The 18,456-nt window shown below is 31.1% G+C and overlaps 1 protein-coding gene and 1 pseudogene across 1 annotated transcript; one reads left to right on the top strand and one right to left on the bottom strand.

Annotated features, from left to right (window-relative positions):
* Nucleotides 1–223: 223 nt before the first annotated feature.
* On the bottom strand, nucleotides 224–2,610 carry LOC140861775 (uncharacterized; annotated as a pseudogene).
* A 9,703-nt stretch (nucleotides 2,611–12,313) lies between these two features.
* LOC140866891 (GRF-interacting factor 1) lies at nucleotides 12,314–15,707 on the top strand. Its single transcript, XM_073271954.1, has 4 exons — nucleotides 12,314–12,947; nucleotides 13,909–13,985; nucleotides 14,838–14,922; nucleotides 15,009–15,707. Exons 1-4 carry the CDS (start codon nucleotides 12,867–12,869, stop codon nucleotides 15,411–15,413), a joined length of 648 nt encoding a protein of 215 aa, XP_073128055.1. The 5' UTR covers nucleotides 12,314–12,866; the 3' UTR covers nucleotides 15,414–15,707.
* Nucleotides 15,708–18,456: the final 2,749 nt, after the last annotated feature.

Here is an 18,456-nt window from a genome sequence, read left to right as displayed (position 1 = left end):
AATTAAATGAATGATATAGTGTATTTCAAGAAAATTATGAGGACATGCATTCAAAATTTGAACAAACGAAGTGCATCAAAATATGATGTAAATAAATACTCAAAACAAAAGTAATTATTCTTTTAAAAAAACCAACAATAAAAAACAACATCAAAAAGTTTTAAAGAAATATGCAAAATAATATATCTAAAACTATTAGAACGGATGTTGTTTCACTATTCTTTCATGACAACATCATCTTAACCAAAATGGCCTTTGCATCATCAGGAAGCTTGAAGAAAAGTTTCAACTCTTGTGGATTGTTCACCAATTTTTTTGCCACTAAAACCTTGGCCTCTATTGTCAACCATGCAAAACCATCCAATGCCTCAAAAACGTCATTAGTAGCAGTGGTAACATCAAATACAGCAGTAAGACATTTAGTAATTTCCCCAAGTCTAGAATCTGTCTTGTCAGCAACTGCTTCATTACCTCAATTAGATTTTCACTGTTGTCAACAGTTTTCCTCTTTTTTGAATTTTTCTTCTCAAAAGACCCACCAATATGCTTGATTGACGAGTTTGACTTGATATCTTCAAAATCTGAACGCAAAATATCTTCAAGCTCTATATCATCCTTCTCATTGTTTGGTCGAGTTTGATCGAAAATATTCTGCACTGCATCAATTAATCCTTCAGCATTGTGACCGTTTGCACGATCTTTTTCAAATATCTCACACCAGTCATCATAATATGGCCATGACTTATTCCTCATACATCGTGCATTTGGATCATTCTATAAAAAGTCAAGAATTAGAAACATGATATGCATAACATAAATTATCATACATAATTATAACTTAAACCTTCACAATTGCCTCCCAATCATCATCTGGTGCATCTATCATCTTATCAGTCTCATTCCAACCTATGCCGCTAGTGGAAAGTATAGTGAACAAAGTGCCATAATTCTTTTTCCAAACATGAATTTTGGAGTTGATATGCGGCGTGCCACGTATATCTGTCTCCGAAAAAGCTTTTTTCATTGAATCCTCAAGCACAATCAAATAACCACTACGAAATCCATTGTCACTTTTCCATCCTTTATGTGCAAGATCTTTTAATGCTGAAAGAAGTGCCTCCTCCTCTTTTAGACTCCATATTCTCCTACTTTTTTCATTCTTTTTACCCTTCATTTCTTCACAAGCACTGCTTAAACCTTGCATACCTATAACAATCGACATAAAAAATATGTTGTAGAAATAAAATAGTAACAAGAATCTAATTAGTTACACAATTATTCCAAATAATAATATAACATAAAATACTAATGTCATGTGAATATCATAAAATGCAAAGAAAACGAATCCAATGCCAATGAAAAAAAAAATTTAATGTACACTCCTCCACTCATGATACATTGATGTAGCTAAATTATCTCTCCAACTTTTCCACTGCGACGAGGACTCTACGTTATTGATATAACCATTGGGTTCATCGTCATCACTATTTATGGTCTCTTCTTCCAATAAATCCTCAAGGGAATCCACAGGCATTTCTGACCGTATGAAATTATGTAGCAAAGCACATGCCAAAATCATCCTGTTTTGGACCTTAATACTGTAAAAAGAAGGGCTTCTTAGTATTGCCCACCATTTCTTTGGTAACCCAAATGTCCTTTCGATTACATTACGTGCAGAGGAATGCTTCATGTTGAAATATTCTTTATAGTTCTGTGGTGATGATGCTCCACTTCCCCAAGATTTCAAATGATAGCGGACTTTCTTATATGGTGTTAAAAAACCCTCTGCATTGGCATACCCATTGTCGCATAAGTAATAACAACCTGTTATCATGTGTAAAGATATGATCAATAAATTTGAATGAGAAAAATTGAATTTAAATAATGTAAGAGCAGTTTGTATTAGTTAATGAAATACCTCTCGGAACCTTCAACCCATTTGGCCTAGTTAATGCGTCACGCAATACCCTAGAATCAGCGGCTGAACCTTCCCATCCCGACAAAACATACACAAATTTCATGTCACGATCGCAAACACCTAACACGTTAACAGTCATAAGACCTTTTCTTGTTCTATACCTAGCCTTTTTACTTTGGCATAAATGAACGTTGATGTGTGTCCCATCTAACGCACCAAGACAACCCTAAAACAATTAAGAGGTTGGTTAATTTTAAATAGCATAATTTTTAATATACCTTAAAAAAAATTTACTGAATAATTTTATCAATGAAGTAGTACCTTAAAATATTCCACCTTTCATTGGTACTGTCAATTGCTACGGGCACTGGTTCGGCAAGAAGGATGTGATGCAACTTAAGTATGGATGATAATACATCATGAAAATTTTTACTAACGGTGTTTCCACTGCGCAAATAGTCATGTCCAATAATACGATTCTTTTTGTGATGTCCTAGAATTGCTAAAAAAATAGCCATCTTTTCTTGTACACTAACGTATTTAGAATCGGTCAAACCCCCCACATGCTCTACCAAATAACAAAGACGAGCAAAAGCATTCCTACTCATTCTCAAATTGTTTACATATTCAACATTTCCAATATCAACAATCCTCCGAAGATGTGAGATTTGTCCAGGTAATCTATCTGCCATATTATATCTCACAATCCTTCAAATGATTCTATGATTGCGTCGTCGAGTAAGTTCTTTATGAGCAGCAATGGCAGCATTAAAAAATATAATGCAGCTGGAGATAATTTCTTGTAGTGTCATGACGATCAGAGACAATAGCTCTTTGTTATCCATCTATCGAAGCACACCCATAATAAACGATATTACCCCAAAAATTAAAAAAATTTATAACAATAATTTATATATCAAATAAAAAAGAACGAAAGTCAAAAAATAAGCAAGAAAGTAAAAAAAAAAAAGAAAATAGAAAAATACTCATGAAAGCTGGGGAAGAAAGTACAAAAAGAAACAAAAAAAAATGAAATACTTTACGCATGAAGACACAAGAAGAAAATTCCATTTAGAACAATCATACCTTGCGAGCTTTGGTTGATTAAAAATTTCGTAGTGGAAAATGTAGGCACCATCTGACCTTGGAGATGAAATATATTCTATAAATTAGGGTAAATTAGGCGGCAAATTGGAGGGAAGAAGCGGGATATTAAGAATTGAAGAAGCGGGAAAAGTAGAGGGAAAATCGGAGGGGAAGAATCAGAGAGATTGAGAATTGACGAAGTGGGTGAAAGAAAGGGGAAGAAGTCGGCAAAGAAGGTGGAAGATAAAGAGAAGGGCATTATTGATTTTTGTTTCTTCTTTCATCTCATAATATTTATAATCTCATTAAAAATTTAGGACTAAAAATCATCTCTTTATTCTATTATTAACGGGCCCAGAGATTTCTACCAATTTTTAATTTTGCAAGTAAACATAGGATTAATTGATATTAATTGTGCTATCCTTCATTTATCAAGGCAAGTAAACGCAGCCTAATACAATTAAACTATTACGCGGCTCGATAAGAAAAGTGATGTTTATAGGCCCAAATATATGGCCCAATATACATAAATACCCTATTTTAAGTATAATATGGTCGGTTCAATTTTACGGTTATTTGAGAAGCTAAAACCGTAAATCGAACCGGATAACCGAATTCATTAATATATAAAACCGAAATCGGCCGGAAAACCGAAAAAACCGAACCAAATAAACCAAATTTTTTGGTTCGGTCTGTTTTTTCGGTTTTAACCAAATTATGCCCACCCGTCTGAACAACCCAAGCTCAAGAACATAGCTTATTACAGAGATGGACTCAGACAAACTATCAAGCTAGATACAGACACGATTCAAGCTATTAATACTTGAATCTTCTCGTAACAATCTACGCTTAGTTTTATCCTCCGAAATCTCTCCTTCTTCTCTCTCAATATATTCTGAAGAATTTTGATTTTCTGTTATTCTCGTTGCGGCCAGCTTCCATTTGATTATATAAAGAATTAGACCGACTTTCATCTTGGGCTTTAGGTCAACAGTAACTTACGACCCAAATATAAAGTCAACCTGGTCCAGCCCGATAAGCCTTCATTCATTAGTTTGATCTGCCCTCGTATTTCGATCTGCATCGATCTGCCTGCAAGCTTCCCGCTTTACGGAAACTCCATCTGACTTCTAACCAAGTCACAATACTCGGGCAATCTATCTGCATGAACTCATCCGAAAACTCATCTGACCATAAAATCGATCTGATTCCAATATTCGATCTGGCCATTAACTCATCTGATCACCGAGCTCATCTGATTTGTACTATTCGATCCGATCTCTTATCTATTCCCATTCAATCTGATAGAAGCATACTTCAACAGATATCATATATATCCGAACTAAAAATTGAACATATGCGATCAAAATCACAAACGACACACACACACACATATATATATATATAATATTGGAACAAAATTGTAATTTTCTCTTTTATTAATTTTTATGTATTATCAAATTTTATTTTAATTATTATATTTCGAAAAATAATTTCATTAAATCAAAAATATTATTTTGGTGAAATATGGTTAATTTGCTATTTGCTGCCTTGCTGGGGTTCGTTCAGAAGTTCTCACCTGCTGCTTTATTTAATTAATTGTCTGCTAATATTTTTATATAAAATTAGTTCCATATACATATCAAATTATCAATTTTGTATCTCTAGCTAGCTTGTTAACTGACGCAATGTCTTTCAGTTTTGATTTTATCGTACGTAACTCAATTCTTTCAAATGTTTGATTTGTTTCGAATTTAATTTGTTGTTTCTGAAAAAATGTGTGTGCGACAGCAAATAGCTAGAGTCGTCGGAGCATCATCGATCTTTAATTAGGACATGATGAGAATTAACTTTATATAATTTTAATAGTAGTAAATAAATATATATGATATATGTGAAAAGAAAGAAAGCACATATTCTACAAAACGAAAAAAATAATAATAATAATGGAGTGCTGAATTGTGATGGTGTTCTTTTTATTTTTTGCATCTTTAAACATATTGAAGAAAAACGATCCTAAGCGTTAAATTGATTAAAAATGAAAAATGATATTTACATTTTTTTTGATGTGGACGGTTTACGATCTGATTTATATAAAAAAAATGTTACATGTACACATTAGATCGGAATACACGTTTGGATCGAAATTATAAAAAGATTTACGTCCTTAAATATAACTGGTGCATTTATATCTCTCAACTTTTACAATGTATGTATCTCATCATATATATATATATATATATATAAGCAACAAGTCTAACCTTTAATTAATTGTGCATTTCTTCGGAAATTTCTCTAAGAATCCGACGATCATGCCTTCAACTCGATGAAGCAGGCTGATCAGATTGGCGACAAAATCGTCGGGTTTGAGAGAGGAATATCGAGAAAAATGGCAAAAATACACGCAGATAATTATGAATTATATATAATTTATTATACCCCTAAATTAGAAATCAAATTTATTTAGTTTTTATTTATTTATTGGGTATTTATATAAATCGAGGGCTAGCTATAGGCCTATGCGAAAGTAATGATGAAGTCAAAACGAATACTTTGTGTGATGACTAGGGTACTATATATTGTCCCCTTTGACGGAGTCACATGTAAAATACAGTTGTGCTTTGACAAAATATATATAAAGCTGCAAAATTAGTACTTGAATTTTATATCGAAATTAATTGATTTTTTGAAACAAAATGGAGGTCACATCCCTATCATGCACGAGAATAGAAAGGGGCTTTTGATATACGTTTTTTGAAACAATTGAATTTTGGACATGTGAACTTTAATTGTCACATAGTTATGAGCTGTCATCTTGGATATGTATGTATGTATTCCCATTCTCTCATTCATATAATATTTATATATAAATATATTTATAATCTTAGCTAGCTAGGCACCCTTCTCAATGTGGTTTAATCATAAATTCACACGTCTATTCTACATCAAACATAAGTTTGGTACTCCATAATACATGTCCATGGACCCTTCATTTATTCAAATTAATTAAATGATTTTATTTTTCATTTTTGCACATATAATTGTTTAATTTGTACATATCGATCGATAACATGAAGTTATATATAAATTCAAGGGAACACGTACAATATTCTTGTTTAAATACCATCTTGTCTTTTTGTTCCAAATCATGATTTAAATTGATACCGCCTACATTTACATGCATCTTTTACATGTTTACCGTTTTGATTCGTGCGATGACTAACTGATATGGATGTGTAGTATAATATATATCATGGATGATTTAAAAAAAATTGTTACATATAAGAAGTTTATGTTTATTAATTGTAAACTATGGCTAAATGTATCATAATAACCAAATTACATTGTTATTTATTAAGGTTATAAAGAGAGTTAGTTTATATATGTGTATGTGAAATGGGATATATGTAGGGGTACATCTAAGTAAAAGAATAATAACCAAAATGGTCTTCTAAATTTTGACGTATATATGTTTCAAAAAAGTTTTGAAATTTATGTTTTGGTTCGATATAAGTCGAGTTATTTTTCAACTTTTCGTACGTACATTTATGGAATAACAATGAAACATTAGAAATGTACTAGTGTTTTATGACGTTGCGCTAGTTTTTTATAATGTCACGTTAACATTATGGCAAAAAAATCTAAAAAAAATCCAAATGTAAATACTTACAAGACTAAAACATAAATATTATTCAAACCTAGGTGATCTTTTTTCTTATTTTCCCTCAAAATAATACCATGACGCCACATAAATATGTTTCCATATTACATATATGCAATCGTAATTGTTTTGGGTTATTGAAAACTAAAATAATATATATTCAATTTTCATATGACTCACAAATATAATTATTAAAGTTGATTGATGAAAGTTGTAAAAGAACTAATAATTTTGGTGGGATATATGTAGTACAAGAAATAAGTGGAAAAGATGGAGGAAAGGACGTACAAGCCGAACACAAAGAAACAAAATGAAAAATGTAAGATAAGGCACCCTAAAAACCCTTCATGCTAGGATAGACGGGAGCACCACCAACCTTTTTCTTGACATGATTCGAATATTAATTATAGACCATGACTCAATTTTTTTTTTTAAAAAAGACGAAAATGTTGTAAAAATTCGTGTTGAAACAATGGCTCGTTCGTTTTTTCTAAAACATAGATAAACTTTCTCATATAAATTTAAATTGTAGCGATTCATCGAATGAATTCTTTTATCGCATATAAAAGTTTCCAATTTATTCCGGTAATTTCTTAATTTTTTTGAAAAAATATGTCTTACATCCAAAATATGTAGACTTGCATTTTTTTTTAAACAAGAGAATCATCGGAAGAGCAGAGGTTACAAACAAACATATATATTTTCTTCATTAATATTTAATTGATTCAAAAAATGATTTTCATTTGTCCAGGAAAATGAAATTCTAATTTGAATTATTATCATCATAGTACATCGATCTAATAGTGAATGTTTATAATATCTATGAGGTCCAAAATTTTTTTATTAATAGCACGTGTGAGGACGTATATCCATTTCTAGATTAAACTTAGGTTCGTTTGGACATGTACTTAGGTTCATATTTTTTTATCCTAAGATTAATTAAGATGTAATTTATTCATTTTTAAGACTTAGGTCCGTTTGGATATGTACTTTAATTAAAATCGTTTTTAGTATTTTATAAGTAAAAAAATTTAAAATATGTTTTTGGATAATAATTTTTGAAATGTTTTTGAAAAATATTTTTAAAATGTTTTTTTCAAGTATAGTTTTTAAAGAACACCCAAGATGTGTTTTTAGACATTTTTAGAATGGTATGAAAGTTAAAAATGAATATTAATTTTAAGGGAAATATAAAAATATTTTTATAAAATAGTTGTACGAACACATATTTATTTTTAAAAAAATTAAAATATTTTATAAAAAGTTTTTTTAAAAAAAGTTTTTATAATTATATGTCCAAACGGAACCTTATTTACATAAAATATATCTGTAAAAATAAAATATATTATTAAATGGCAAAACTGAACTATATATATATTTTAAAAAAAACATTAATTTTTAAAATGAGATATGAGAACATAAAATTTGGAGAAAAAAAAATTGTGTTGGAAAAATACTAAAACTCAATCGAGACAAATATCTTATTTGAGTGATTCACGAAAAATTATTATTATTATATCAAAAATATAAATTTTTATTATAAATATGAGTATGAATAATCGGTTTCACGAATAAAAGATCCATAAAACCGTATCACAAGATAAGTGATCGTTGAAAAAATACCCATATATATTCATGTATATATGTGTGTGTATATGACACAATAATTACAGCTATCTTTGTGCATTTGTATATCTTCTATATGCGGAATCCAAACAAAGGGTTTCTACTTTGTCTCAGTGATTCAGTAACGTTGCTATCAATACCACCCAACGCCCATGCAAGATCATGTTCTCCTACTTTGACCGAACCTATAATTAATTAATTAATTTGACCAAATAATTAATTTATATTTCGATTATTACAACTTTTTTATTTTCGTGGAAAACAACAAATGTAGTTAATGAGTTGGAAGGAAAGTTTTAGGGCTTCCAGGATTCCTTTCAGTATCGTACCTCTGATTTTTATCATGAGTAGGGGCCTATCCACCATGTGATGCCATGCATATACAGTACTCACGTATATATATATATATATTTCAATTATATGCACTTTTACAAATTTGATCAGATTAATTAAGGACATGAAACTTGATTAAGTATGATTCAATTATTCATACTATATACTCGAATACTTTTTCCTTTGAATTGATTAAATAATATTTAGAGTGAGAATAACTTGTGATTCGAGTTTTATCTTGGAAAACGATCACGAGGAAAATAGCATATATCATGTGTTTGGATTTGAACGGAGATTTATATAATAAATGTTTTGAACAAACAAAAACTTGAGAAAATTAAAATGACAAAATGTCATATTACTATATTAGACGGTCTTACAATTGTCAATTTTTTAAGACGAATGACTTCATTAATTTCATGAAAAATATAATTTTCTGTACTAAAATTATTGTTTTTATTATAAATATGAGTCAAATTTTATTATAAATATGAGTCAGATTATTATGTCTCACTCATCACAAGAACCCTACCCAATTAACATTTAGTTATATATTCCTCAATATTTAGCCCAAATGACGAAATCAAGGTGATGAGCTAGCTAAGATAGATTTTAACACCTATACATACGTATATACATACATACATACATATATACATGCCTATATACATATACAAACACGTACATAAAAAATTTATTACAATTATATTTTTTTGTGACGTGGGAATCCGCAGCCGCTACCTTCGGTGTGTACTGGGTAAACCATCGGACTAACACAATAGCCTGCAAACTAGGTTAATCAGGTAAACCACACTAGCCAAGAAAATGTTGGTAGGGAGAATCGAACTCCTGACCTCTGGTCAAGAGTTCACCTACTCCATCAATTTGGACACACCCTTAAGGGCTATTACAATTATATTATATTAGGCATTGGTGGAGTGGACATATTGTTATTTAGGAGACAAATATGCACTTGAATTTTGAAGAATTGATCCCTCCTCTAGTATTAATTATATTAGTTATATTCCAACCAAACTTTTCCCCTTTCGATTGGACACCATGATTTGTACTAGGGTTCTTGTGTGTATAATCGAAATGCGTTCCATTATAAAATTTGAATGAATCTGATCAAATAATATCACTATCCCTAACAAAGCTTTATTATTATGGTACCGGTTGGTACAAGTATAATTAGTACTTAATATGACACTGTTTGGTTTAGTATTTAATATGACATTGTTTGTTTTGGTTTGATGTATTATTAATCTATATATAACTTATTCCAATCAATTTTGCCTTATTTTCGTCATATTATTTATCTATTTATTAATTAATAATTTTACATCAATTAAATCAAATAAATTATAATCTATACATCAAATCAAATAATGTATTAACTATTTTTTCTTATTTATTTTTAATTTACATTATATTGTTTATCTATAGATTACTTATTCTATCACTCAAACTAAACGGTGCCTGCAACTTATCATATCCAATCTCGCGTTATTTTTAGTCCTATGATTTATCAATCTATTAATTATTTATTTTACATCAATCAAATCATTAATTATTTATCTTACATCAATCAAATCATTATATTTAAATTACTATATTACACTTATAAATAATATTATTCATATTTTATTTATTTTTAAAAGGACAAAATGATAATTTATATTTTTAATATAAAATTCAATCAATCAAATAAAATAAAACATAATCTATCAATCAAATCAAATACTAAATTAACTATCATTTTATATTTATTTTATGTTACATTATATTACTTATCCAAGTATTATTTATCTTATCATCGAACCAAAATGTGCCATAATATATACATTCCATTGAATTATTAATGATCCAATCTTAATTTGTTTTGCCGTCATGTAAAATATCAATATTGTTACGAATAAAAAATATCGCAAATTAACCTATAGTTTAATCTCGAGAAGCTTAAAACACACGTACGAACGAAGATATGTCGATACTCACTTCACCATCATCATCCAGGTTTCAAAACCCGACGAACATTAAATCTCACAATTAACCATATTATAACAAAAATTCAAGAAAAAAACTTCGACACCAACCCGAGGAGATCCAAGTTGCAATAAGATTTGGCTAGTTAATTCGATTGTTCTCAGAAAATCGTAACGTCGATAAAAAAAAGAAAAGAAAAAAAGAAGTATAATAAATAAATTTTATTTTATTTTGTGAATTTCAAATAATACTAAAAATAAAAATGAAGCACTGTTTATGGTTTCTGTTTGAGATAGAAGATCGGATGCGGGTCAGCCCAGCAGAAAATCCCCCCTTCCCCATCGCTTTGGGCTACGAGTCACGGACCCGAGAAGCGAGTACCACGTCAAAAATTAGCGCGTGGGAGACACGAATGATTAGATGATGAGTGTGTCGATTGAACGGCGAGGATGAGGCGCGTGGGTGATCCTTGAAGGTCTAAAAGGGTAATGACGTCATGGGAGAGTGAGTGACCAATCGTAGGTGTGAGGACCGAGGTGGGGGCGGCTCAAGACCCAAAGGCTGTTGCATGTCTTTTACGTGGTTATTTGTGTTCCCCGCCCCTATTATATTATTATTATATTATTCAGCTAATATATTAATAATAATAATAATAATCTACATAATTTTTTCTTTACTACAAGTTAATTGATTCAAGGGATTATAATATAACGGGGAAAATAATTCTTTTATTAATTTGTTAATTTTTAGTTTTAGTTTATTAAATTTTGGTTTTAAATAAAACATTTATAACTACTCATTTCGAATGTCATGATCTACAATACAAACAAACCACAAAGGTAAAATAAAATCAACTCATTCTAAACTAGATCCATAACTTGAGACTTTATTAACTAGCCGATGAGCTGCTCCATTCACCGAACAACGTATATAGTTCAAGGATAAGAAATTTGAATTCGAAACATAAAACGTAATTCTTAAATAACAAAGGTCCAATATCCTCATCATGACGATTTATTGCTTGGATCGTCCGAAAAAAATACGAAATCGTGACATTAAAAAATGATTACGTGATTTTAAAAAATGGCGGCTTATCAAATTGGCTTGTTAGAATTAGAACAAAATTGACTAAAAAAAAATTGATGTACAGAAATTAAATTTTGAAAAATTAATGGATAAAAAAAATCATGTTCTTGAATATATATAATATCATAATATTTAGAGCTTATTTGAAATAATACATCTTTTTGTTGTACAATGTGAAATTGGCTTTCTATACTACTTTGTTATTATGTAGTTGTTAATTTACACGGACATGATAAAAAATTTTCAATATATATTCCTTGATGTGAGATTAAAGATTTTTTATTTTTAGAATAAAAAATTTTCAACATATATTCCTTGATGGGAAATTATAGTCTATTTATTTTGAAGTATATTTTGCAGTCAAGCAAACGAAAAAACACTGTAATTGGAATAAATCTCCAAATTTGGCCGAAATTGAATATATATATATATATATATATATATATATATATATATATAAATCGGAGTGTGTCTAGTACATCACCTCATCACGTGACCAAGCCACGGCAGCAGACCAAACCCCAAAGTAAAACCTCTTTTTTTTCTTGCTCATTACTTGCTTATAATAATGCCTCTGCAGCTGCTGCAACCTCTGTCTCTTTCTTTTGCAGATTCTTTTTCACCATCACACTCTCTCTTGTGAAAATTATTAAAAAAAATAAAATAAAAAGGGTTTCTTTCTTTCTTTCTTTTTTTCATCTTTTGTCCTTATTTTTCACGTACTACAATGCAATTATCTGCGCAAGTAGCTAAAACAGTACAGTCTCCACACATTTCACACACACACCGATGATAATATTAAACAGTGTCTTTGTACAATGATGGATTTGCTCAACAGCCAGCCCAGCCCTGCCCTGCCCTGCCCTGCCCTGCCCTCCTTTTGTTACTTGAAACCATGTTCCTATTCAACTACAAGTGAAGTTTTCTTGAGAGAAAACGGATAATAAACCCAAATAACTGGAGGGGCCGGGCCGTCTCTTTTTTTTTTTTTTTTTTCCTTTCTTTCTTGTTGACGCATATTTTTCATGGTCAAACTTTGCAGAAGGATATATATATAAATTTACAGTGTGTGAAGAGTACTGATTGTTTGTTTATTTATTTATATTTATATTATTTATTTATTTGGTGTTATTTTAGCGGTGGGGGTGATTGATTATAAAGAGAGAGGGTATGCAGCAGCACCTGATGCAGATGCATCCCATGATGGCAGCCTATTACCCCAGCAACGTCACTACTGATCATATTCAACAGGTTTTCTTTTGCATTTTTCCTTTCTTCCTCCCCTCCATTTCCTCTGATCTTTCTCTGTGGTTTCTGCTCTTTCTTTTTCACTTTTGGCATTTCTGCAAAAAATCTGCTTTGTTTGGTATTTCTGACTAACTTTGGAGCAGAATTTTTTTTTGATGAATCGTGTCTTTTCTAGCTTCATGGGGTCTGTTTCTTCTTGATCAGTCAATACCATATGGCAGCTGTTATATTCTTGTGGGTGTTTTCTGATAGGGATTGGTGTTTGATTGCTTGTACTGTCTTGCTAGCTGGAATTAAATTTGTTATCTTTTTTTTGGGTTTGATGTTCATGATATAAACCATTCCATCTCCAAGTTCTTGTTTTTTTGTTGTGCCATTTTCATTCTGGGGTTTATGGTTCCTCTACCGTCAACAGTGTGTATTGATAGGGTTTGCTCTTTTGCCATAAACCTTTGTGAACCCCCTCCTCATAGGGTATAACAAATCTGGCTAAAAAGATGGTATCTTTTGATGCAATTTTTGGGTTTTGATTTGGTGTTTGGGAGAAAGATTTGAGAGGAATTCTTTTTGTTCATCTTTTGTCCTTTTGCTTTGTTCTTGATTGATATTCCTTTGACAAACCCTACACAGTGATTTTACGTGCATATTCCTTTCTTGTAATTATAACCATGTCTTGTTCTCCTATGGGAGTTTTCATTTTGAGCTTTTGGTAGTCTAGGTGAGCTTTTTCCCCATTTCTAACCATTATACTTATTGGGAATATAACCATTTCTCGATTATGGTGTGTTATTAGCATTGCAAAAGTGATTTGTTTATAGCCTTATAATATTCATTTATTCCTCGTGTTCTTTTTATATGGTTTAATATGATCAGCTTTGTTCTTTCTACTTTTCTATTTGCATGCAAATTTTAGTTGACTCTTCGTTTTTTTTTCTGAAGAAGCTAATCTGGCAACTTTATGCAGTATCTGGATGAAAACAAATCGCTGATTTTGAAGATAGTTGAGAGCCAAAATTCTGGAAAGTTGAGTGAGTGTGCAGAGTAAGTGATGTAGTACTTGTTCTAATTAATTTTCTTGGTATTTTTATATGTTTTAACTTCATTTTAATGTTTACTAGAATGTTTACTTATTTAGGCTCTCTTATTTTAAAAATATGATCTTTTCAAGTAGGTTCACATGGCAATTCTGTTGTTTGTAAGCACATGTTCGTTATAATTGATTTTCGTGGCTCCACGTTGATTAATATGAATTTTTGAACTGAATACCTCAGTTTGTATTGAATGTGTGACAAAATCTATTCACAAAATAGATTGTGCGTTGTCTGGTTAAAAAAAGGAAATATGAATCTGCAGTTATTCTTCCAAATCACTGTTACAAAATTTAATAAAAAATTTAGATCTGCATATCAAGCTGAACAAGCCTTTGCCAGACACTACTTGTGCTCTTTTGCTTTTCTTGAAAAGAAAAATTCAGTAGTTTCTGATTCATCTAAATTTCATTTCAAAAAAAAATTGTTGTGGTTTCCGAGCAACCGCTAGCTGATTTATTGGTCATTTACGATCGATCAAAAGTTGTTGTTTTGCCCTATTTTTGTAAACCAACTTTAGACTCTTTATTTTGTTTCTCAAGTCCAAATTATTTGGTTTGAGGAGCACTAGAAATATGGTTTACATGGTAAGCCAGATTAACACACTTGAAAGTTCCCTCTTCACTTGCGTTTGGTCTGTTTTTTGCGTTTGAAATGTGTCATTTTATCCGAAGAGGTTTATTTTGAAGCTCGACTTCTGCTCTCCAAGTTTTAGTTAGAACGAATCATCTTATAACTTGAACGAATTGCTTGAGAAATACCAAAATTGTTCGTTTGCCCGATTCCATGTTTTGCTATCTTGTAGGAACCAAGCCCGACTGCAGAGGAACTTGATGTATCTTGCCGCCATCGCGGATTCACAACCTCAGGCAGCGACGATGCACTCTCAGGTGAATTGCTAGCTTCCTGTCCCTGCTCGAATTAATCGTTCTTTGCAATTCTTTTCAAGAAGTTGCATTTTTGTTTGATTTTGCAGTATTCTGCTGGTGTGATGATGCAGCCTGGTGCACATTACATGCAGCACCAGCAAGCTCAACAAATGACGCCGCAATCTCTCATGGCCGCTCGCTCGTCGCTACTATACGGGCAACAGCAGTATTCCTCCCTTCAACAGCAAGCCTTGCACAGCCAACTTGGGATGAGCTCTGCTGGAAGCAGTGGACTCATGCTCCAGGGTGAGCCCCATACCACAAGCGGCATTGGCAGCCTCGGTGTCGGTTTTCCGGATTTTAGCCGTAGCAGTGGCAGTGATAACCTGCTTTCCACCGGACGCGCGCTTGCTGTTGGAAGCAAGCAAGAAATGGGGAGCCATTTGTCCGCTGAAGGTCGCGGAGATGGGGGTGAAACCCTCTACTTGAAAGGTTCTGATGATGGAAATTAGGTTAAAAATCGTCGAAACCTTGGGTTTTCTACGATGAACTTTAGGATGTGCTGTTAGGTCTGGTAAGAAACGTATGTTGAAACTGGGAATGTTGTTTTGGACGTGTAACCTTCTATAGTAGAAGAACTCTAATATTTTGGTCTCGAACTTCGGATTCTCCTAGTACTTTTGATGATGTAATGTCGTGTAAATTTTATAGTTTTTAAGTATCGCTAGCGTGATATTATGCTTTCCTCAAGTCTCATTTTTTCCTTAAAAAAATGTATTATATAATGTTTAAAAGTTTAATTTTTATATGTTCTAGTTGAAGTTGCATTGTTTATTATAATTAGTATATATGTATATGTGTGTCTGATAATGGGTTTAAACACTTGGTTGCGACAAGTATATATTTTAAAACATCTGTATTTATTTTAAATTGTTTTAAATTTTGTGTTCGGATAAAATTTTAAAACTTTGTTTTTAGATGAATGTTTAAAAAAGTGTTCTGATTTTAAATAATAACTACGATTTTGATTTTTGACGATTTAAGAATTGATGAGAATCAAATTACAATATTTTTTAATTTTACAAATGTTTTTATATAATTGAAGTCATTATACATATATATATATATATTAATAAAATATTTGTCATTCTACGTTTACTTCTTCAAACGGAAGATTTCATATGTATTTTGTCCCCACGCGATGTGATTGAATAAATTATACGCGATATTCTAGGATTTTTATTTTTTTTAAACATGCTATTCTAGGATTTCAGACTATCTGATTGGATACTTTTATCATTTATAATTTGTGGGGCTTCTATTTAAATATTATTTATCAGATGAAACTTGAATATTTGCAACTCGGATCACGTAGATTTCAAAATTATATAATTATAATATGAATGAACGGCTGCTTGGTGTAAAATCTTGTCTTCTACATTATTAATCCTTTACAAACAACCATCGTAATTGACATTTATATTTTTTTTTCAAATTCTAAAAAATGACTATAGCATTAATTTATCTTGAATCTAATATAAATCATTAACGATTCTAACATAATTATATCATACGATTAATTTATTCAAAATGTATATGCACTAGTATAAATAATGCATTGCCTACATCTGTTTCCTAATGCAAGCAAGTTTGGCACAGCGTGGTTAGTCAACGTGTCGCATGAGAAGTCCAGTTAATTGGGCTTGTAACTATTGCCACAAAGACAAATTAGAATTCCTGGACCATTTCATGGAAAAGTGAAAATTGGATATGTATAATTCTGAAAAAAAATTGGATATATGTATATATATCCGCATATATACCTATTTGTATATAATAAGTTATTATATAAATTTTATATTTATTTATAATATAGAAACGTGTGGATAACGTTACACTGCGATTTTTATCAAACGAACAACCACAACCCATTTTTTTTAATAAAAATTTTAAATTTTATGATCAATCTTAGAAAAGCGTGTCACTGTCAGCCCAAAGCACTAAAATCGTAGTATTAAATTGAACTCTTAAATCTTTTTGTTCATTTTTTTTAGATTCTCCATGTACAGTAATCAGCAAAATCTAATAAGTTGAATAGGATCGGATGTATCCAACTAAAGTTGGAAAACAGCAAACTGAAACTATATCTCAATATAAACTAACCGAACCAAAATATTAAAGTCTTATTTGGATAGAAAGATTTGAATATATACATTATCAATCTAGCTATTTTCAAATCAGTTATTTTAATTTGGCCCAATTAAAATTAGAAATTAGAAATCTTTTAATTGTTGGCTCAAAACAACGTGCTATCTGAATATAAAAATAAACGGCTTCTTTTGTGTGTGTGTGTGTGTACGTGTGTTATCTATGTAATTAAATGCTGCAAGAAAATATTTAATGAATCAACTAAAGCCAATGGAGCTTAAGTGCAAGGCTTTCATCAATGGATCGGAACGACGAAAATTTGATGTAGTAGTTGGAAACAAGAATCGAATAAGTGGTTTACAGCGATCAATAATCTAAATTATTGCCAACAAAGAATGACACATCCTCTGCATGCAAATATGACAATTCTTTCAAGTAAGATTTTCGTCTTCGTTTTTGTTGTCTTTTTTCGACAATGCTTTAAAAATCTGTTTCTATAGCTAATCCGAGTTACTTTTTTCCCCTTGTTTTACACTGCATTGGTTCGTGGGTTATCATTGTTAGGGAAAAATCCCTATAAACTTAAACCCAGAATCATCATGCTAAATCATTAAGATTTAAATACTGTAAACTAAAGCGGAAGCGTACCTTAATTCTTAACAATTGATACCGATGTAGATCTGCATGGTTTGACCTTCCAGATCAACACGATTTGCCTTGAGACTTCCTTCAGTTCTCTCACGGTCTCTAACTATCGATGAAAATAGAATAGAATGCCATCAACGTCGTGTGATCTCGGGACCATAACCCTTTATTTATATTTTGGGATTCTATTTAAGCCCATCAATCAAATAAAAAAACCCACTAATATCTACACATTAAATGTCACACTCTATTAGATACATTAAAGCCCAAATAAACCGAAATCTTATTTAGATCACTTTTATGGGCTAACTTTATTTGTCAGTCCACAACACACAATTATTTACATATAAGCTCAACGTTAGATTTATGATCCAACAATCTCCCACTGGGCTATATGTGAAACTTTGTAATTATGTTTTGCAAAATAACCTAATGAGCTCAACTTTGCTGTCATTACCGAAATGTATGTACTGCTAATCCGGTCCATCAATCATACTAACATAGGATCAAAGAAGCCTTTGTCACATTCATCGTAACTCGACCCATCAATGGTCACATATGCCAGATAACTGAACAACATGGATTATGATGTGGATGTGTAGCATAAAAATTTCATGTAATGTGATCTTAACATGCCTATTTCCAACTGGTCCACCCTTAACTTTAGTAAGATCAACCAAAACAGAGTCAGAGTGTGAATAAACCAAAACCTTTATTTTTGCAGAAATAACTTTTCCTTATGTATCCATAAACCAAAAAAAT

The sequence above is a fragment of the Henckelia pumila genome, chromosome 4 (genome assembly GCF_033568475.1).
Source record: "Henckelia pumila isolate YLH828 chromosome 4, ASM3356847v2, whole genome shotgun sequence".
In the NCBI taxonomy this organism is placed as follows: Eukaryota; Viridiplantae; Streptophyta; class Magnoliopsida; order Lamiales; family Gesneriaceae; genus Henckelia; species Henckelia pumila.
The sequence above is the reverse complement of the archived record's forward strand: the minus strand, read 5'-3'. Positions and strand labels throughout refer to the sequence as shown.

Excerpts from the sequence above, each read along its gene's own strand:
- LOC140866891 (XM_073271954.1), top strand. The coding sequence starts at position 12,867 with ATGCAGCAGCACCTGATGCAGATGCATCCCATGATGGCAGCCTATTAC. Across the intron at positions 12,948-13,908 it reads CTACTGATCATATTCAACAG|TATCTGGATGAAAACAAATC; the intron begins GTTTTCTTTTGC and ends AACTTTATGCAG. Across the intron at positions 14,923-15,008 it reads CAGCGACGATGCACTCTCAG|TATTCTGCTGGTGTGATGAT; the intron begins GTGAATTGCTAG and ends TTGATTTTGCAG.